Raw genomic sequence first — 17,181 nt, forward strand, 5'->3', positions numbered from 1 at the left:
AATATGTTCGCCCCCATATATATATATATATATTAAGGTAAGAAATTAGATTAGTAGATGCTAGTCGAAGCCTAACACTCCAAATTAAGTCGTCAGTGATATTAACTGAACAATATATTTTAAATAATAAAATATTTGTAACGGGTCTTAATTGAAACTATAACTTCAAATCTATTTCGACCAACAATAATATTATTTGTATACTACATCTAGCATTAGGGAGAGTTAAATTCATAATTCAACACCTTATTTAAATTGAAATTTTACAAAATATCTAGAACTCCTTTTGTTTCAAGGTAAAATATTCTTTTAAAAAAATATATATATTTTTTGTTGGTGTTTGACAAAGGTTTACGTAAAGATTGAGTCTTGACTCCATCGGACAAGGCATGTAAAATAACTTGTTCAAAATTGATGGATAAATTATTTTTGTTAAATTTTAGGGTGAATTACAAAAAACCCCCTTGACTATTAGTCCTTGCAAAAAAACCCCTTAAGAATTTTTTTTGGCAAAAAAACACCTCAGTTATCTTGAAAGGGGTATTCTAACTGATGTCTGTTTAGCAATTTTTTAAAACAATTTTTTAGATCAAATTACCCCTCAACATTACAGAATTAGCCATGGTTAAGTCCTCCATTAAATCCGGTGAGCACCAAAATCTGCCAAACCCAGAACTTCCGTTCAATTCATCAATAATCTCTCCAACCCAAATCTCAAATTGTGGCCCAACCCAGCCCAATTCAACGTCCCTCATTGCTCTGACTCTTCAATTTACCGATGGAGGAAAAATAAAAATCAACACAGATTTGGCATTAATTCATCAAATAGAAACTCACCAAATGATAAAAACCCCTTATCTCTCTTTAATTCTACAAAGAGAATGAAAGTTTTCACTACCAAGCCAATCATCGAGTGAGGAAAGGGTGATGGCATGTTAGCAGAGAGAACACTGAAGAACCAACCGGCGACGGCGAGCAAGAAAGGCGAGAATCAAGATGATGCTTCGACGGTGCAGAGACGACCACCGGTAACCAGACGCACTCCCAACGCCGGCGTCTCCGGTGCTTGACGTTGGTAGAGAGTTAATGGTGAGGGCAGAGGGCGCGAAGAACGCCGGCGTCTCTGGTATTCTAACTGATGTCCGGTCTTTTTGTGTGTGATCAATTGAATTTGTGTGCGTCTTTTTTGTGTGTGATGATCTATTGAATTTGTGTGTGTATATATATATTGTTAGCCCCTTGACGGTGGCCCAAGTGTCGTAGGCAAATTCGTGGTGTAATTTAAGTCCCATAACATATATATATATATATATAGAACTAGAGCCCTAGTTATCCCAATTGGAATTTGGATTAGGCTTATGTTTTTAGTTTGTCCTTCTAAATTATTATTATTATTATTATTATTATTATTTTTTTTTTTGACCTAAAGTTTAATGTTTATTAGAAGGTCATTTTAATTAGAATTAAATTTTAACTTAACTCTTAATCAACCCACGCCCATAAACAAATAAACCCTAAACCTCCTAAACCTAAAGCCGCCACACGACCTACTACGCCGCCACAAAATATTCCATCGCCGCCACACGACCTACTCCTTCCTGTTGGTTGGGGTTGTTTATCGGAACAGGTTTCGGAGTTGGTCAAAGTTGGGGTGGTTTCACGCCATCCCATACACCTCCCACCTATCCATTCTCGGCTCGATCCCATGAATCTTGTCTTGCACCGATAAAACAGGAAAGAGTGATCGTGCTTGTTTGGTTTGGAATATGAGATGCCTACGAAATAATGCTAAAGGTAGAGATTTCTTCAATATCGCGTGTTGTGGTCCTACATACGACAAAATTGTTGAAGTTGACGCAGACACAGAGAAAAGCACCAAGTAAGGAATTAATTAATACTTTCTCTCTCTAGAAAAATTTTACTAGTACTTTTTTTTCTTCTTTTGTCTGCGCCCTATGTCATATTTTTAGGGTTCTTCTTGATGTGATGCTCCAAATAGTTTAATCGAATCTTTGCAAGCGGAAATTTTCTTTCTTGCTAGGGTTTCAAACTTTTTTGTTAAGGTTTTTAAATTTAGAGCAATATTGAAATTTGAAACCTAAAATCCAAAATCATGCTCCGAAATTGGGTGTGCCTTTTGTTACAATTTAATTTAATTTTAGTTTTCATGCTAAAATTTATCAAATCTTTGGTTCTACTGTTTGGGAATTGGGATCGAGGCTAATTAAGTAATTATATGACGCGGTCAAAATTCAATTTTACATTAAGGGTGGAGTTCAATTTGCTGAACATATGGTGTTAAATTGCACTGTGTTGATTACTTAGGAATGCGTATAAAATTATATACTTGGACTTACAAGAAAATGTATATGTACACGCAACAATAGTCAGTTGGTACTGTGATAATAGTTCAAAAAGGAAGTTGAGCTGAAAATTTCCTACTAGTGATCGATCGATCGAACAAGAGAATCAAACTTAAGATAGCAGGTTGTTTGTAGAAGTATTTTTTTTATCATGTAGAATATAACTTTTATGGACAAAAATAGGTATATTTTAGTATTATATCCTTGTCATCTTCGTGTGATACTTTTTTTAGAATTTGTATTTCCTTGTCATCTATATATATAAATTAGGGATATGTTCAAAATTTACAAATTATTGCGTTAGTAAATTAATGTGTTTCGTGCTATGAAATTTCGGGAGAAAGTATGGAGGTTGCTAAGACTAGAACTATATTTTATAATGTTGGAAAATGAAATTGTTTACATACTTAACATATTGTATTGTTATAAATTGGAGAAAGTTTATGAGAGGATGTATACCTAAAGATATAGTGCGGTGGGTTGTTTTTGAAAAGAAATGAATCACAGGAAAAAACAACATTGACATAATTAAGGGCATAATGATGGAGTTGTAACTTACTAAAATCACTTCAGGAGAGAAACGATTCATGTAAGTCTACATGATTGATCAGCATTAGGTCCATGGTGTATATGTTTTGAATGAAGAAAATAAAATAGGGGCAAGTGTGAATTTAGAGACTTTTGGGTAGGGGTTCTCAAATCAATAGGATTCAAACTTATTATATGGGACATATTCTAGGAAAAAGTAAAAAAACAAATGGGAATGTAATGAAGAACAAGGGTCAAGAGATTAACTTAATACAGCCTTTTTCGAGTTATCAGGGTCGTGAATCTTGTCTTGCTATTCCGCTCTAAGGCCAATAACTTCATCAACCACATGCTATAATGTCTTTCCTTTACTCTCAATACGGATTTGTTACTCTTCTTTATTGGTGCAATTGTTGGTCATATAAAAGTGTTCTGACTACCATAATTTTCTTGTGAATGACCATGTATCCTTAAAATTCTGTGTCCTTGTATAGAATTCTAAAAGTGCACATGATTGTTTTTTAAAGTGACATTTGAGTAATGTAACATGGCTCTAATCTCAATACACTACACACTGTGCACAAAATTTCATGGTTATCTTCTATTCAACAACCATATTGTGGTGTTGTATCTGCATTTGTCACTGCAAAAATTGACATGTTTAGCAGTCACTGTAACTTTGGAATTTGGGCATAATATGAGCTCTTCTTCTAGATATGTCATATGATGCTATTGCTTCACCTGTTATGTAATTATTCAGCCTTTGTTCTTGGTTTGCAGAATGAATAAACTCTTATAAACAACAAGATGGACATAAAAGCATACCTTTTGCGGAAGTTCAGCAGTCAAATACCAAACAGATCTATCAAGGAAAACGTAGTTCAGCGTGAAATATGCGATGCTAATGCCAATCGACAAGAACCCTTCTTTCCGGCTTCCTCATTTTCACCCATTTGCATGACGAATCCAGCTCTGGGTACGTCCCCTGGATTTCAAGACTCAAGTTCACAATGCCCTACGTTTGACTACTGCATGACCGCTAGAATTGGATGTAATAAATTAAGGATTGGCAATGCTTGTGATCGGGAGTTCTTTAATGGTCAGTTAGTTCAGCGGGAAATATGTGATGCTAATGCCAGACAACAAGTACCCTGCTTTCCAGCTTCCTCATATTCACCCATATGTATGACAAATCCAGCTCTGGGGATGTCCCCTGGCTTTCAAGACTCAAGTTCACAATTCCCTACATTTGATTGCTTTGTGACTCCGAGAATCGGACCTAATACGTTGAGGACCATCAATGCTTGTGAACGTGACTTCTTTGAAGGTGAGTCATTCTTTGTGACTAATGGCTGAAAATTCTTGTAATGGATTGTTGTACAGTAGTATCTCATTCTTCAATACTATGCAGGGTCCTTGCGTAATGGTTATAACCTGTTATTGGGCACTACTGTTGTTGATTGTGAAGGAAAAAACAAGCTTTCTCCACCAGAGGGCGTAATTCAGATTGCTAGCAAGATGGTTCCTTCTCATGAACGTATTTCGTCCAACAAAGCACTTCCTAGGCAGTACTGGAATTATGATAATGGACCTTTTAATGGTGGACCTACTCTTCCTGGCAGTAATTTACAGTATATCCCAGAGAAATCATCAGAAAACTATATTCAACAGCGATGCCATGGTCAGGATATGCTTTCCAATTATGCAGGTAAAATTTTATAGGATGTATTAGATATATTTTTGCACATTTTAGTTGAACGAAAACCTAATTTGATTCTCTATAATTCCCCAACTTGCAAGATTATATGAACATCACAAACATTGTCAAATATTACTAAACAATTGACAAAATATTCTTCTTCTTTATCTACATTTGCTCCCACTGACATTAATTTTTGACATTTTCTTTTTTCCTGAATATTTATTCATACATTACCTTGCCGATCCCATGCAATTTAGCATTTTAAATTTCCAAAGTTACCAAATAACTCCTTACACCATAAAGTCACCTAAAACCTGAATCATGTCCTAAAATTGTCTATCTGGACAAAGTGGACATTATGGCTCATTTTACCAACTCAGAATCTGGCGAAAGTAATTCCTTCAAAATTTTGTTGACTTAACTCAGGTGATCTATTTGACTACCTGTACTAGGTTAAAATTTGGATTGATGTCACCTTTCCCTTGCAGATGTGGCATCAATATTTTATGGAGTTTCTGGTTGAGATTGTATCATCCATTCTCCACGTGCCCAATAATTTTAAATTATATTATCTGCTCTCTTTACTTTTTCTTCTTGGCCAGGTGAATTGAACTATTCACACTATAGAGGTTTCATGGAGAATGCTCATAATGTTTGTGATGTGGGGTTTCCATCACCGTGGGAGCAAAAATTGGAGTTTCCTTATTCAAATTTGCAAAACTCACAACAGGGTACACGGTGGATTCCTCAAGCCTCTGATGCTTTGAATAATCTGATCGACAATCCTCCCAGATCAAAGATTGAGGATTTATTGCAATCTCAGCTGTTGATGCCAAGGTCTCAAGAGTTCCGTCAGTGGCACCACCAGCCTTATGTGCAACTTGATAAGCCGTCTGAGGCCCAGAGTTGCCTGGTTGAAGACAAAAAATGTTGTAATGAAACAGCAGGGCAAGAGGCATCTAAGCTTCCTGAGCTCCATTCAGAACAATCTCTTGGTATTACTAGTGAACTTTACCAGGGATCTAGAAAACCAAATAATGGTCTTAAAAGGGCTTTCTCTGGTAGAGATCTTAGTGACACCAAATCTGGCATTAAAGAAGATGTTTTGCCTCCTTCAAAATGTCTGAAGACGGAAAATTTTGATTCCTTTGAAAGCGCAGTTTGTCATGAAGTTGATCCAGCAATTAATCAACCTTATGCATCTGAACAACTTTCACGCTTGATGCAACGGCATGAAACTCCGGTAGCTCATAGTTCAGTTGTAATGAAGGTGGACACAGAACTTCTAATTCCCATACAAGGCCCCACAAGAACTAGTGTAACTTGGAATGATGCCTCAGATACTCCTCAGAGCTTGGACTTCAAGAGTACACCTATTCCTGCTGAAGTGTTTATTGGGGGTTGTAGACACGGGGAGATAGAGTGTACGTGCATAAGTGAGAAAAGAAATGCTGTCGGAGAAATTTGTCACTCAAAAGAGCCCCTTGATAGTCATAAAGAGGAGGAGATACAAGTGAGGACCATGTCCAACCAGGCCGGCCCGGTAGCTGATAGTTCAGTTGTAATGGAGGTGGACACAGAACTTCTAACTCCCATACAAGGCCCCACAAGAACTAGTGTAACTTGGAATGATGCCTCAGATACTGCTCAGAGCTTGGACTTCAAGAGTACACCTATTCCAGCTGAAGAGTTTATTGGGGGTTGTAGACACGGGGAGATAGAGCGTACATGCATAAGTGAGAAAAGAAATGCCGTCGCAGAAAGTTGTCACTTGGAAAAGCCCCTTGATAGTCATGAGGAGGAGGAGATCCAAGTGAGGACCATGTCCGACCAGGCCAGCCCAGAAACAAAAGGTGATTTAATTGCCCCTGCAGCTGATAATGAGTCTGCAAAGAAGTCAGAGGAACCAAATATACCAGTCGTGTCTTTTGCTGATTTTTTGACGGCAGAGCAAATAAAGGAGCATATCTCCAGTCTTAGGCAATGGAATAATCAGGTTTGTAGATCAATTTTGAATTGCTGTTATTGGGTGATTTACTTTCACTTTATTACTTTTGATTATATACCTTAAAAGCTTAAATTGTTAGAGAGGGTGTTACTTAAGTATATGTATACTTTGAAATTTATTTAGCTTGAGATGAAGTTATAGCACTTTCATAAGTTTGCTTCATTCTGCATTGGAAACAGAATAGATTATTTTGGTTCATCAGCCATCTTACTGTTATTGGGGGACTTGCTGTTCTTCAACAGAAGTTCCCATATCTGGTTTTTTCTTTTTCCATCATGCAAATTAAATTAGAAAGTGTGTGGATATTTGAATAGAAAACTTATTTAAATTGCTCCTGTTAACTGAAGTGAAATTTTCTTAAAACTTCGACTTATTTGATCGATTTCTTGCAAAATAGGCTCGCGGATTGGAGTATATACTGTAGGGATTTTTTATATTACCAACTATTTTGTGGCATTAATGTTCTCTCTCTCTCTCTCTCTCTCTCTCTCTCTCTCTCTCCCCCTATATATATAGAGAGAGACAGAGATATCTTTGGTTCTAACGATGCATGTAATATTGACTTGCCTAAACATGATCTGATGTAAATGACTAGTATTGCGATGCATTCCATTTGAAACCGAGTATCATGAAGGAAGCATCAGAAAATACAATCGCACATTCTGTTGGTGAAGGCTCGTGCCAGTTGTGTGCCATGGGAAAGCTTGTGTTCGCTCCGGCACCAAAGTATTGCTCAACTTGCAGTGCTCGTATAAAACCCAATTTGTTTTATTATCACGGGCTGGATGAAAAGGGTACACAACATTGCTTTTGTCCCTCATGCTTTAGGGAGTCTCGTGGTGGTAGCATCTCATTCCAAGGGGTTTCCATTTCCAAAGCAAATCTGTACAAGTCTTGTAATAATGAGGAAAATGAAGAATCGGTAAGCTCTGTCATTTTGTCCTCAGATAAATCCATTCTATAAATTGTCAAAATTTCAGTTTTCTGACTCTTGTGCTATTGCAGTGGGTTCAATGTAATAAATGTGAACAATGGCAACACCAGATATGTGGTCTCTACAATAAGAAACAAGATTTGGAAGGAAAAGCAGAGTACCTTTGTCCAAAATGCCATTTAGAAGAAACAGAAATTGGAGAGCAGATGCCTTTATCAAAGACTACAGCATTTGGAGCAAAAAATCTGCGAAAGACTAGGCTTAGTGATCACATTGAGCAAAGGCTCTTTAGGCGTCTCAAGCAAGACAGAGAAGAGAGGGCAAAGGCTTTAGGAAAGAACTTTGATGAGGTAAGAAGCAAACACTGTTTACTTATCAAAAAAAAAGAAAGAAAGAAGGCAAGAAGCAAACACTGTTTAATGAGTTGGAATTTTAAGTGGCTTTAATCATCAAAACATATTTAATTAAAATTATATATTTAGACAAAAGAAAATTAATAATAATCCAGTTGGTGATGAATATATTTTACTCAAATACTGTTGGTTGATCCATAAAAATCTAGACTGAAGGATGAAACATAAATTGTTGAAGTAGGATTAAATTACACCTCGTGTAAAACAATGCCGTTTAAAATCATAGTTGTCCAAGCCCACCATTGGATTGCATACTCTTCCCATGCATAACCATTTGGCTGGTTGGGGACTCATTATTACATTTAGAAAAATTTCAAATAGGGTTTATTTATTTAAGTTAAGAATGAGATGGCTAAAGATATGAGATCACATGATATTCATGACGGAGGTACCCAATTTAATGATATGCTTGGACAAATAACGAATCCTGCATAAAGTTGAGTGGAGTAAAAATTGTTATATTCTTCTACAGGCGGAACTTGATAATGCGTTGTGCAACTAATATTATATGGGATTCAAAACATTTGACAATCACTATATAATATGCATTTTTATGTCAACCAATACACTTGTATGTAAATGTAATTATTTTCTGTGATTGCATGCTACTTGTACACTTTCTTGTGTTCTTTGTATCCAACTTTTTTGGTCTTTTATTGTATATGAGTAGCTCATACCATGTATGCTTCTTTTTTCTTTTTTTTTTTCCTTCCTTTTTGGTCTTAATAAGAGAATATTGAAATCTACTTCAGCTGCTTAGTATTTCGTGTATAATTTTTGACCTGTTATTAGGTACCTGAAGCAGCTGATCTCATTGTCAGAGTGGTGTTATCTGTCAAAAAACAATTGAAAGTGAAACAGCAATTTTTAGATATCTTCCAAGACGAGAATTATCCTGCAGAATTCCCATACAGATCAAAGGTGAGACAAATTAAAGTGATCCATAAATTTTTTTCGCTTTACTAATCTTTATTTGGGCAACTTACTGAAGATCATTTGAGATTCTGAAAGTACCAAGAAGCTCCCTTTAGGTTGATTAATACCATTGATTTTGTTTTAAATACCTGAAATAACAATAAACTCCTTTGAGGTTTTGGATTGACTTGTTGTATTCACTGCTGACCGAGCCCTGTTATTAATCTTCAGTTGATTATTTTCTTATTCTTTTCACTCTTTCAATGGACTCTACTATAATAAGGGCCAATACAATCAGTTTTTCATTGTTTGAAAATTAAAAGGATGGAAGTGATATATAGCCACATGTGAGGTCATGTTAGTTTCAAATGCTCTGAGAAAAGTCTGTTATTTTCCTGAAATATTCTTTTTGTGGCTTTCTCCATGTTTTGGCACCGCTGTTAACTATTTTTGTGGTTTTCCCAATCAGGTGATTCTTTTGTTTCAGAAAATTCAAGGTGTAGATGTATGCCTTTTCGTAATGTATGTTCAAGAGTTTGGTTCAGAATGCTGTCCACCAAATCAACGTTGTGTTTATATATCGTATCTTGATTCTGTCAAGTACTTCATACCAGAGATTGATTCTGTTAATGGCGAAGCTCTTCGAACCTTCGTTTACCATGAAATATTGGTAAATACATTTTTTGTCATTATTTGTTCACTCCTAGTTCTTGTATGACCATCCAGAGTTACATATTGGATTAAAGAGCTTCTAAAGTTTCTAGTTTTTGATAGGATTATTTAAAATTTCTAATTTACACATGTAAATAACAAGATTTGATTCTTCTTTTTTCCCGTATCATTATCAGATAGGATATCTAGAGTATTGCAAGAAACGAGGTTTTGCAACCTGCTATATATGGGCCTGCCCACCTTTAAAAGGAGAAGATTATATTTTATATTGCCATCCAGAGACACAGAGAACACCAAAAGCTGATAAGCTGAGGCGGTGGTAATTCCCTCTCTCTCTCTCTCTCTCTCTCTGTGCGTGTTTGTACGTGTGTTTGTCTTTCTGTTCTGTCTGTGTGATTGTGTGCACTCACATCAACATATATATGATTGCATGGGTGCGATTAAGATATGTGCAAACTGGTAGCATTTCATGTGCGTCTTGCTCTTGAGAATTATTAAACTTGTACCCAGATCAGCCTTTTGGGTGAGGTGGCTGTTTCCATATGTGGTCATCACACAGCAAAGCATAACCTGAATAGTGAACAGTCCATTACTTCTGTTGATCTAGGTAGTTTGTGCTCAGATTCCATGTCTGTGGCTTTTGCCTGTGTGCATGTCTTGACTGGAAGATGTTCCACTTGCAGGTACAAGTCAATGCTAAAAAAAGCAACCAATGAGAACATTGTGGTGGATACCACTAATTTATATGATGAATTCTTTTTTTCTACTGGAGAAAGCAGAACCAAGATAACTGCAGCTCGTTTACCATATTTTGATGGTGACTATTGGTCAACTGCTGCTGAAAATGTGATTAGAAAGATTGAGGAAGAAAGTGGAGGAGATTTACAAAGGAAGGTGAAAAAACTAACGACAAAGAGAAATTTAAAAGCCATGGGGCATACCAATCCTTCTGGTGATGCAGTGAAAGATATTCTACTGATGCATAAAGTAAATTCTGCTTGACTTTTTCCTTTTATTCATATAATGTTTACAGATGTCACTGATTTGTGTTATTTAGGGCTCTGGTTGATTCTTACTTGTGCTATAGGATGACATACTGTGCTAGGCTTTTAGTATATATCTTCGGAACTTCTATGGCTAGACAATGGCAACCTAATTTTAACAACAGTAATTACTTACTTTGGCCATTCTAGTGCCCCAAAGTTGTCAAATCAGGGCTCATAAAGTGGCCATGCAGTGGCCAAAAAGTTTGGAACAACTCTGGGTTGGATTAAATAAAGCTTACCAAGGTCTTAGGCATGGCCCGAATGGGTTCCCCCTAATGTAATCTAGAAGCCACCTTAGTGGCCCAAAAAATAACCCATGCCCCCAAAGACAAAAAAAATGAAACTGAAGATAAGTTAGTTTGTCGTGTCGCTGGTAAAGTTTCTCCAAAAGAAAAAAGAAGAAGGCATTTCTCCCTATTATACATTGTGAGCAAATAGAAGGGAAATTTTCCATTAAATATAAGGCTTTCTCTCTGCATGGGAGACTGGATCTTCAACAATGTTGAATTAAAGCAAAGACCAATTAAATAGCAAGGATTAGCTGAAACTGCTTATCAAATAAGATTATTTATTTATTTCTATTTTTGTTGTTTAGACTGCTTGCTGATAGATGATGTGTTGCGTGATTCTAAATAGGGATTAGAGTTCCTTTAAGCAGAAGGGGTAAACTTCCCTCATAATAGACCACATAATGAACGAATTTTTTGCTTTCACAAAAAATTAGAAAGTTACCTGTATAAATTAGCATAGGCTTATTTATTTATCTTTTCATGTGTTTGATCCTTCTCCCTCCACAACATGTAAAGGATAACATGCCTTCTTCAAATGACATAGCAAGCTCCAAAAGAGCTTAATATAAAATTTGTTTTATGCTCTTAGTTCAAAGGTTACCACCAGGCTAAGGTCAGGTGGTATCTAAATTGGACTCCAACAATTAAAAAATTGTTTTATGCTCTTAGTTCAAAGGTTAACACCAGGTTAAGGTCGGGTGGTATCTAAATTGGACTCCAACCTATGTGTCAAAGGTTCAAGTTTATGTGTTGTCTTGAAATAAAGAAGGTAACTGAAGCCATGATTTCATGCCCATTCTTGTAGTCACTTGGTTATGACTTCTTCCTGGGACCTAATACAGTCAAGGGATCCGGTGGATGCCTAATGGACACCTTGATTTACTACAGTTAAAAAAAAAATTATCTGGTACTGATAGCCTATCTGGCATCTTCAGTTTCATGTATTTGGTAATTTGAGAATCTTGTTCAACTAAATTTGGACTATGCCATCATTTTTCAAAAAATTCTAAATCATCAAAGAATGATGATAAACTGAAAACTCTCCCTTGTCTTGCGTGGTACCCTATGATACGTGAAACTTCAAAATTTGTACTTTTGCTTGTGGGCCACAACTTGTCATGGGACTATATAGATATGGGATATGTATTTGATGCATCTAGAACACATCATTTTGCATTATATCAAAAGCTATTGCTTTTCTTTCTATTTGATGAGATTTTAACAGTTTGTTATTGCTGTTGTTCTTTTTCCCTTGATAGCTGGGGCAAACCATCTTACCCCTGAAGGAAGACTTTATAATGGTCTCCTTGCAATACACTTGCACATGCTGCCATGAAGTGATACTAACTGGAAGCAGATGGATTTGCAATCAATGCAAAAAAGTTCAGCTATGTGAAAGGTAATTGCAAGCTTTCCTATTAAAGTCGTGTTTTATTATTCTTTTTTCCCACTTTTGTTCTTCATCCTTACTAGAGATATACATCTTTCATGTGCTATGGTGTATGCCTTTATAATCTGGTTATTGTTAAATACTTAAATGCCTGTTATCAGTTTGTTTTCCCTCCCGCAATCTCTTGTATTTTTATTTTTATTTTTATTTTTTCCCAGTAAGTTCATCTCTTCTTTTTTCTTCTCAACTCTTACATTTCTTGTAATGAATATCCAATTGAGTGTTTCTTACAGCCTTCCTTTAATTGTAAGCTTTCCTAGTTCTCAAAAGTCATTTCATCCTATGAAATATGAAAAAGTCAATAAGGAATAGGAAATTAGGAATTAGATCTTTAGTGGCCTCTTTGGCATTCTTTATTGGTTAACATAGGTGTTACAAATCCATTTATTGTTGAGACAAATTTCTATGGCTTTGACTCGTTTTTTTAATATAATTTGCCTCAGGTAGGTATAGGAAGGGTTGAATATGTAGGTATAGGAAAGGTTGATTATGAAACGTGACTTAGGTCAGCTAAATGAATCATTCCCGCTCTAATGCCATAACCTCAATCGAACTACTCGTTATCTTATGGTTCCTTACAAACTCAACCCATGGTCTTCCCTTTGCCAGCATTACTCTCAATATGGACCATGTTGTTCTTCATACTAGTGCATTTTACTGTTCTTCTTTACACTATGTATGATGTATATAAGAGCTATATCCACATCTGTCCCAAATCTTTGCAGACCTTGAAATTGAATTTCATATATTAAATGAACAAGAAAAAGTAGGCGGAAAGGTAGAGATGAACAAGATTGATGAGGAGAGGAAGAGAGACTGGTTTGTTCAAATCATTCAATACATACATTGGGAATATCCCTAGCCTGTTTATATGTAGAAAAAATGGAAGGAAAAAAAAAAAAAAAAAAAAAGAGTAAAGCCAAGAGAACAAAAGATGGAATTATCTTTATTTGTGGTGGTTGAAATCTTTATTATTAGCCGACCCAATTAGTTGGGGAAAAGGCTTTGCTGATTTGACTCGAAATCTTCATTATCTGCTCCCGAAAAATATGAAGAAGATGAAATATAATATCATTAGTATCTGCATAACAGTGTTATGAATGTTGTAAATTATTTAGAGTTCTCTTTCTTTTGCAAGGTGGTGCCCGTTCATATATTTCTTCCTTATATTCTCCAGAGTTTTGCTTATTGTTCTTGATCTCTAACTAGTATTTTTCTCAAGGCTTACTTCACCTCATATTGGAAACTGTCATCTGTTTGAAGCTCTGTTCCAGAGTTCTATTTATTGACTTCATGAAGTGTATTACAGTAGTCATCTTATAATACTTTATTTTTTATTCATCTCACCCTTTCATATATGCTTCAGATGCCATGATTTTGAGAAAAATGTCAATGACGATGTATTTCAGGAGTCATCTTATAATATATTTTTCTTTATTCATCCTATCATATATGTTTCAGATGCCATGCTGTCAAGCAAAATGTCAATGAGGATGGAACGCACACTTCCCAGAGTGGGGAAAGACACTTACTCTTTCAGGTGAATCCCGAACACCAAAATTTCCAGTCACCACCAATTGTCTTTATAAGAAGCAGGAATAATTTATTTAGCACATACTTTAATTTATAATAACTTTCAGTACCTGTTCCTGTTTAAATTTTCTTCCTTATGTATATTGTTTCTTATATTTTTCAGGTGGTGGTGGATGACGTGCCTGCTGATACTGAGGACAATGACTTATCTTTCGATAATGATTTCTTTGAGATTAGGAATACTTTCTTAAACTTCTGTCAGGAGAACAATTATCAGTTTGATACACTTCGTCATGCCAAGCATTCTTCACTGATGATCCTGTATCATCTCCGGAATCTGATAGCACCAAGTTCTGGGACCAGCTGCAGCATTTGCCATAAGGATATTATGGTAAACCAGGGCTGGCATTGTGAGACATGTCCAGAGTTTGATGTTTGTGCTGCATGCTATCAAACAAAATGTGGTGAGTGTTGTGTTCATCATAAGTTAGCTAGGCGTCCTGCTGCTGCTAATTGTGAGTCAAACAGTAAACAGGCTCAGCCTCAGCGAGTAAAGGTATGGAGAAAATCTCTTATAAGCTTAATTATAATAGTTAGATCCCACATGTCCAATAATATCTGTTTCTTTTCACATTCAAACCGAGACACGGGTCATTATTTTTAAATTGAATGTTAAAGCAATAAAGTGTTTAAGAAACAAAATTGGTGTTCTACTTTTAGATTATTTGCCAGCGATATTTAGCCAATTACAGAGGAATGTATTAACAAATATCTATTCCTTGATCGCAACACTCAAACCAATGCAGCAAGGACGTAGTCGTCCTTTTGGTTGACCAAGAAATGGAACTATCTTGGAACATTTCCAAAACACAATAATTATTGCAAAAGTAAATTTGAAATTCTTAGAATATAAAGTAAAATTATATGAATTCTTGAATATAAGTCAAATAATTTAATAATACAAGGGCTGCTCGGCCTAAATGAGAGGAAACAAGTGTGGAATTGATTAGTAAATGCAAATATAAATAAATCATCAAATAATATAAACAGTACTTTACTGGTGAAAAACAAGCATAAAATATTTTAAAACTAATTTTGGCATGTAGTGAATCATTATAATCAAATATAATCAATAAGTATAATGGTAAAGTGTAAAACAAGTTTTAGTATTAACCTTGCAATATGAATAACTTTGATTTTTTAACTCAAATTACATGGAAAATTATAACCAAGGTGAAAATTTAGCAAGTCAAGATAATTAGCGAATAAGCATTACAATGAATTCTTCTATCTCCTCATTTGTTTTACTTCTGCTTCTGCTTATTTGCTACTTCTCAGAGGAACCAGAAGAATTTATTGTGTTTTGTGTTTAAATCCTTCAATCACCCCCCTCTTCTTTTGAAAACTGAAATGGACACTACCTTTTTGTTGCCTGTTGAGATTGTTGTTGACATGGAGGAATTTTTTTTAACCGTGTCAGTATTTCAACCGTTCTTTTGTATGTTTCAAAGTAGGCAAATTTCGATAGAAACATGTCAATTTTAGATTTTCACTTATGTGTCTCTTCATACGTTAGGCTGTTTCTGTAGAAACAAAGTAAAATTTGATCCTTAGTTTAATGTAATGTGTTGTTATTGATGTTTGCAATTGGCTTGTTAAGAACTTTTATTAGCATTTCTTGGCCAATTGTTGCTCACTCCGTGCCTGATGAATATCATTGTGGGAATTTTGAACTTTTATGTAATTTGGTGGTGCAGTTCAATGAAATATTGGATGTTATACCACATACCGCTCAATGCCATGTAACGCAAAGCAATCCCTGTTCCTACCCGATGTGCCGTATAATCAAAGGAAGCCTCAGGCATGCAAGTCAATGCAGTCATTTTGGGGGTGCTGGGCATTGTAAACCATGCCATTTAACCAAGATGATACTGGAGGTCCACTCAAAATTTTGTAGAGATTCAGATTACAGAGTACCGCTTTGCAGGTGCGTTACTCTGACAGCTCTCAATTATTAATTTCTAATGGAATTAGTATTAATAATGCCTGCCGAAATCCTAATGTGCATTGTGTAATTTGAACACGCAGGCCTTTGAAGAGTAAGTTAGAAAACTTTAATTTCAGTCTAAAACTCCGTGAAGGGCTGCTACGACTGTTCGGGAAGCACCCGAGGTTGCTGGAACTGGTTGATTGTCCAAGTGTATAGTTATTGATGGAGCATCAACGACAGCAGCCGCTTATACTGATCAATACAATTCAAAGTAGCATTGAATATATACTGACTTGTTTCTTTTGACGGTTGTATAGACTGCACTTGCAGTGAGTTCATTCAAACGGTGATTCATGTGAATAAAAGGATGCTTATTAATTACTATTCATGAATAAAAATATCCAGTGATCAGTTTTGCCTTCTAGGCATGAAATCAACGTGTGTGTCGTGTGTGTGTGTGTGTGTGTGTTTTTTTTTTTTTTTCCTTCTCTCTCTACTGATAATTTGATTGTGCCTTGACCAATTAAGCTTTCAGAGAAATTCAATCCCTTGAATTCCCTTGATTGGGATTGGCGATGCCCATAAGACCTAATGGTTCTGAACTGCTGGCTTTGGTAATTGTGGCCTAACGGAACATTTGGTTTGTATACTCTAACTTATAGTTGTTCTTAACAAGCTTATTATTGGCTTCATATTTAATTTTTTTCAAATTGTTGTGTCTGAACTAATTTTGTGTCTGGGAATTTTGTTCAATGCAGGTGAGAAGCCATATTTGGCAATCTCCGGTGTGTCATGGAACTAAATATGTTAGTCTGGATTGGGGTCTGGACTATTTAATAATTTCTCTTATAGCGTTAAAATATCTTTTAAGTGAATTTTAACATCTAAAGAATAGAAGAAAAAGAATAGCACCATTGTAAAATATCCCAATGCTTTTTATTTTTTATTTGTTGTATTCTTTTGTTTGTTCACGTATCCAAATGCTTTTTCAACGCATAATATGAACAAGTAATATTATTGTTATTATTTTTAGAGAAACAGTTATCAATGCCCTTGATTATGCGAATCATTTCCAAAGAAATTGAAATTGCAATTAATAAACTAAAATAAAATAATTGTCCATCTAACACATCTTTAATCTCAAGGGAAGCCAAATAATCCGATTCACCCCACCCCCGATTCCAGTTAAAATTAAAGATTAATTTAACCAACACCTTTTTAAGTTTGGTCAATTTTTACTTTCAAATATCTTTTAAAAATAATTATTACAAGTGAAAATACAATTTTACTCATACTTTTTTTTAATACATTTTATTTAAAAATATCAAAGAATAAAA

General features: G+C 35.4%; 1 protein-coding gene across 1 annotated transcript; it reads left to right on the forward strand.

Annotated features, from left to right (window-relative positions):
* Nucleotides 1-1,418: 1,418 nt before the first annotated feature.
* On the forward strand, nt 1,419-16,839 carry LOC132316067 (histone acetyltransferase HAC1-like). The gene is made up of 15 exons (XM_059814567.1): nt 1,419-1,879; nt 3,672-4,218; nt 4,303-4,599; nt 5,196-6,589; nt 7,197-7,523; nt 7,607-7,885; nt 8,741-8,869; nt 9,333-9,533; nt 9,712-9,854; nt 10,219-10,522; nt 12,131-12,270; nt 13,783-13,861; nt 14,018-14,410; nt 15,612-15,841; nt 15,943-16,839. Exons 2-15 carry the CDS (start codon nt 3,699-3,701, stop codon nt 16,058-16,060), a joined length of 4,554 nt encoding a protein of 1,517 aa, XP_059670550.1. The 5' UTR covers nt 1,419-1,879; nt 3,672-3,698; the 3' UTR covers nt 16,061-16,839.
* Nucleotides 16,840-17,181: the final 342 nt, after the last annotated feature.

The sequence above is a fragment of the Cornus florida genome, unplaced genomic scaffold (assembly GCF_030987335.1).
Source record: "Cornus florida cultivar Cherokee Brave unplaced genomic scaffold, ASM3098733v1 CherokeeBrave_3.0.0_Hap2_Chr07, whole genome shotgun sequence".
Classification (NCBI taxonomy): domain Eukaryota; kingdom Viridiplantae; phylum Streptophyta; class Magnoliopsida; order Cornales; family Cornaceae; genus Cornus; species Cornus florida.

Excerpts from the sequence above, each read along its gene's own strand:
- LOC132316067 (XM_059814567.1), top strand. The coding sequence starts at position 3,699 with ATGGACATAAAAGCATACCTTTTGCGGAAGTTCAGCAGTCAAATACCA. Across the intron at positions 4,600-5,195 it reads TATGCTTTCCAATTATGCAG|GTGAATTGAACTATTCACAC; the intron begins GTAAAATTTTAT and ends CTTCTTGGCCAG. Across the intron at positions 14,411-15,611 it reads CTCAGCCTCAGCGAGTAAAG|TTCAATGAAATATTGGATGT; the intron begins GTATGGAGAAAA and ends TTGGTGGTGCAG.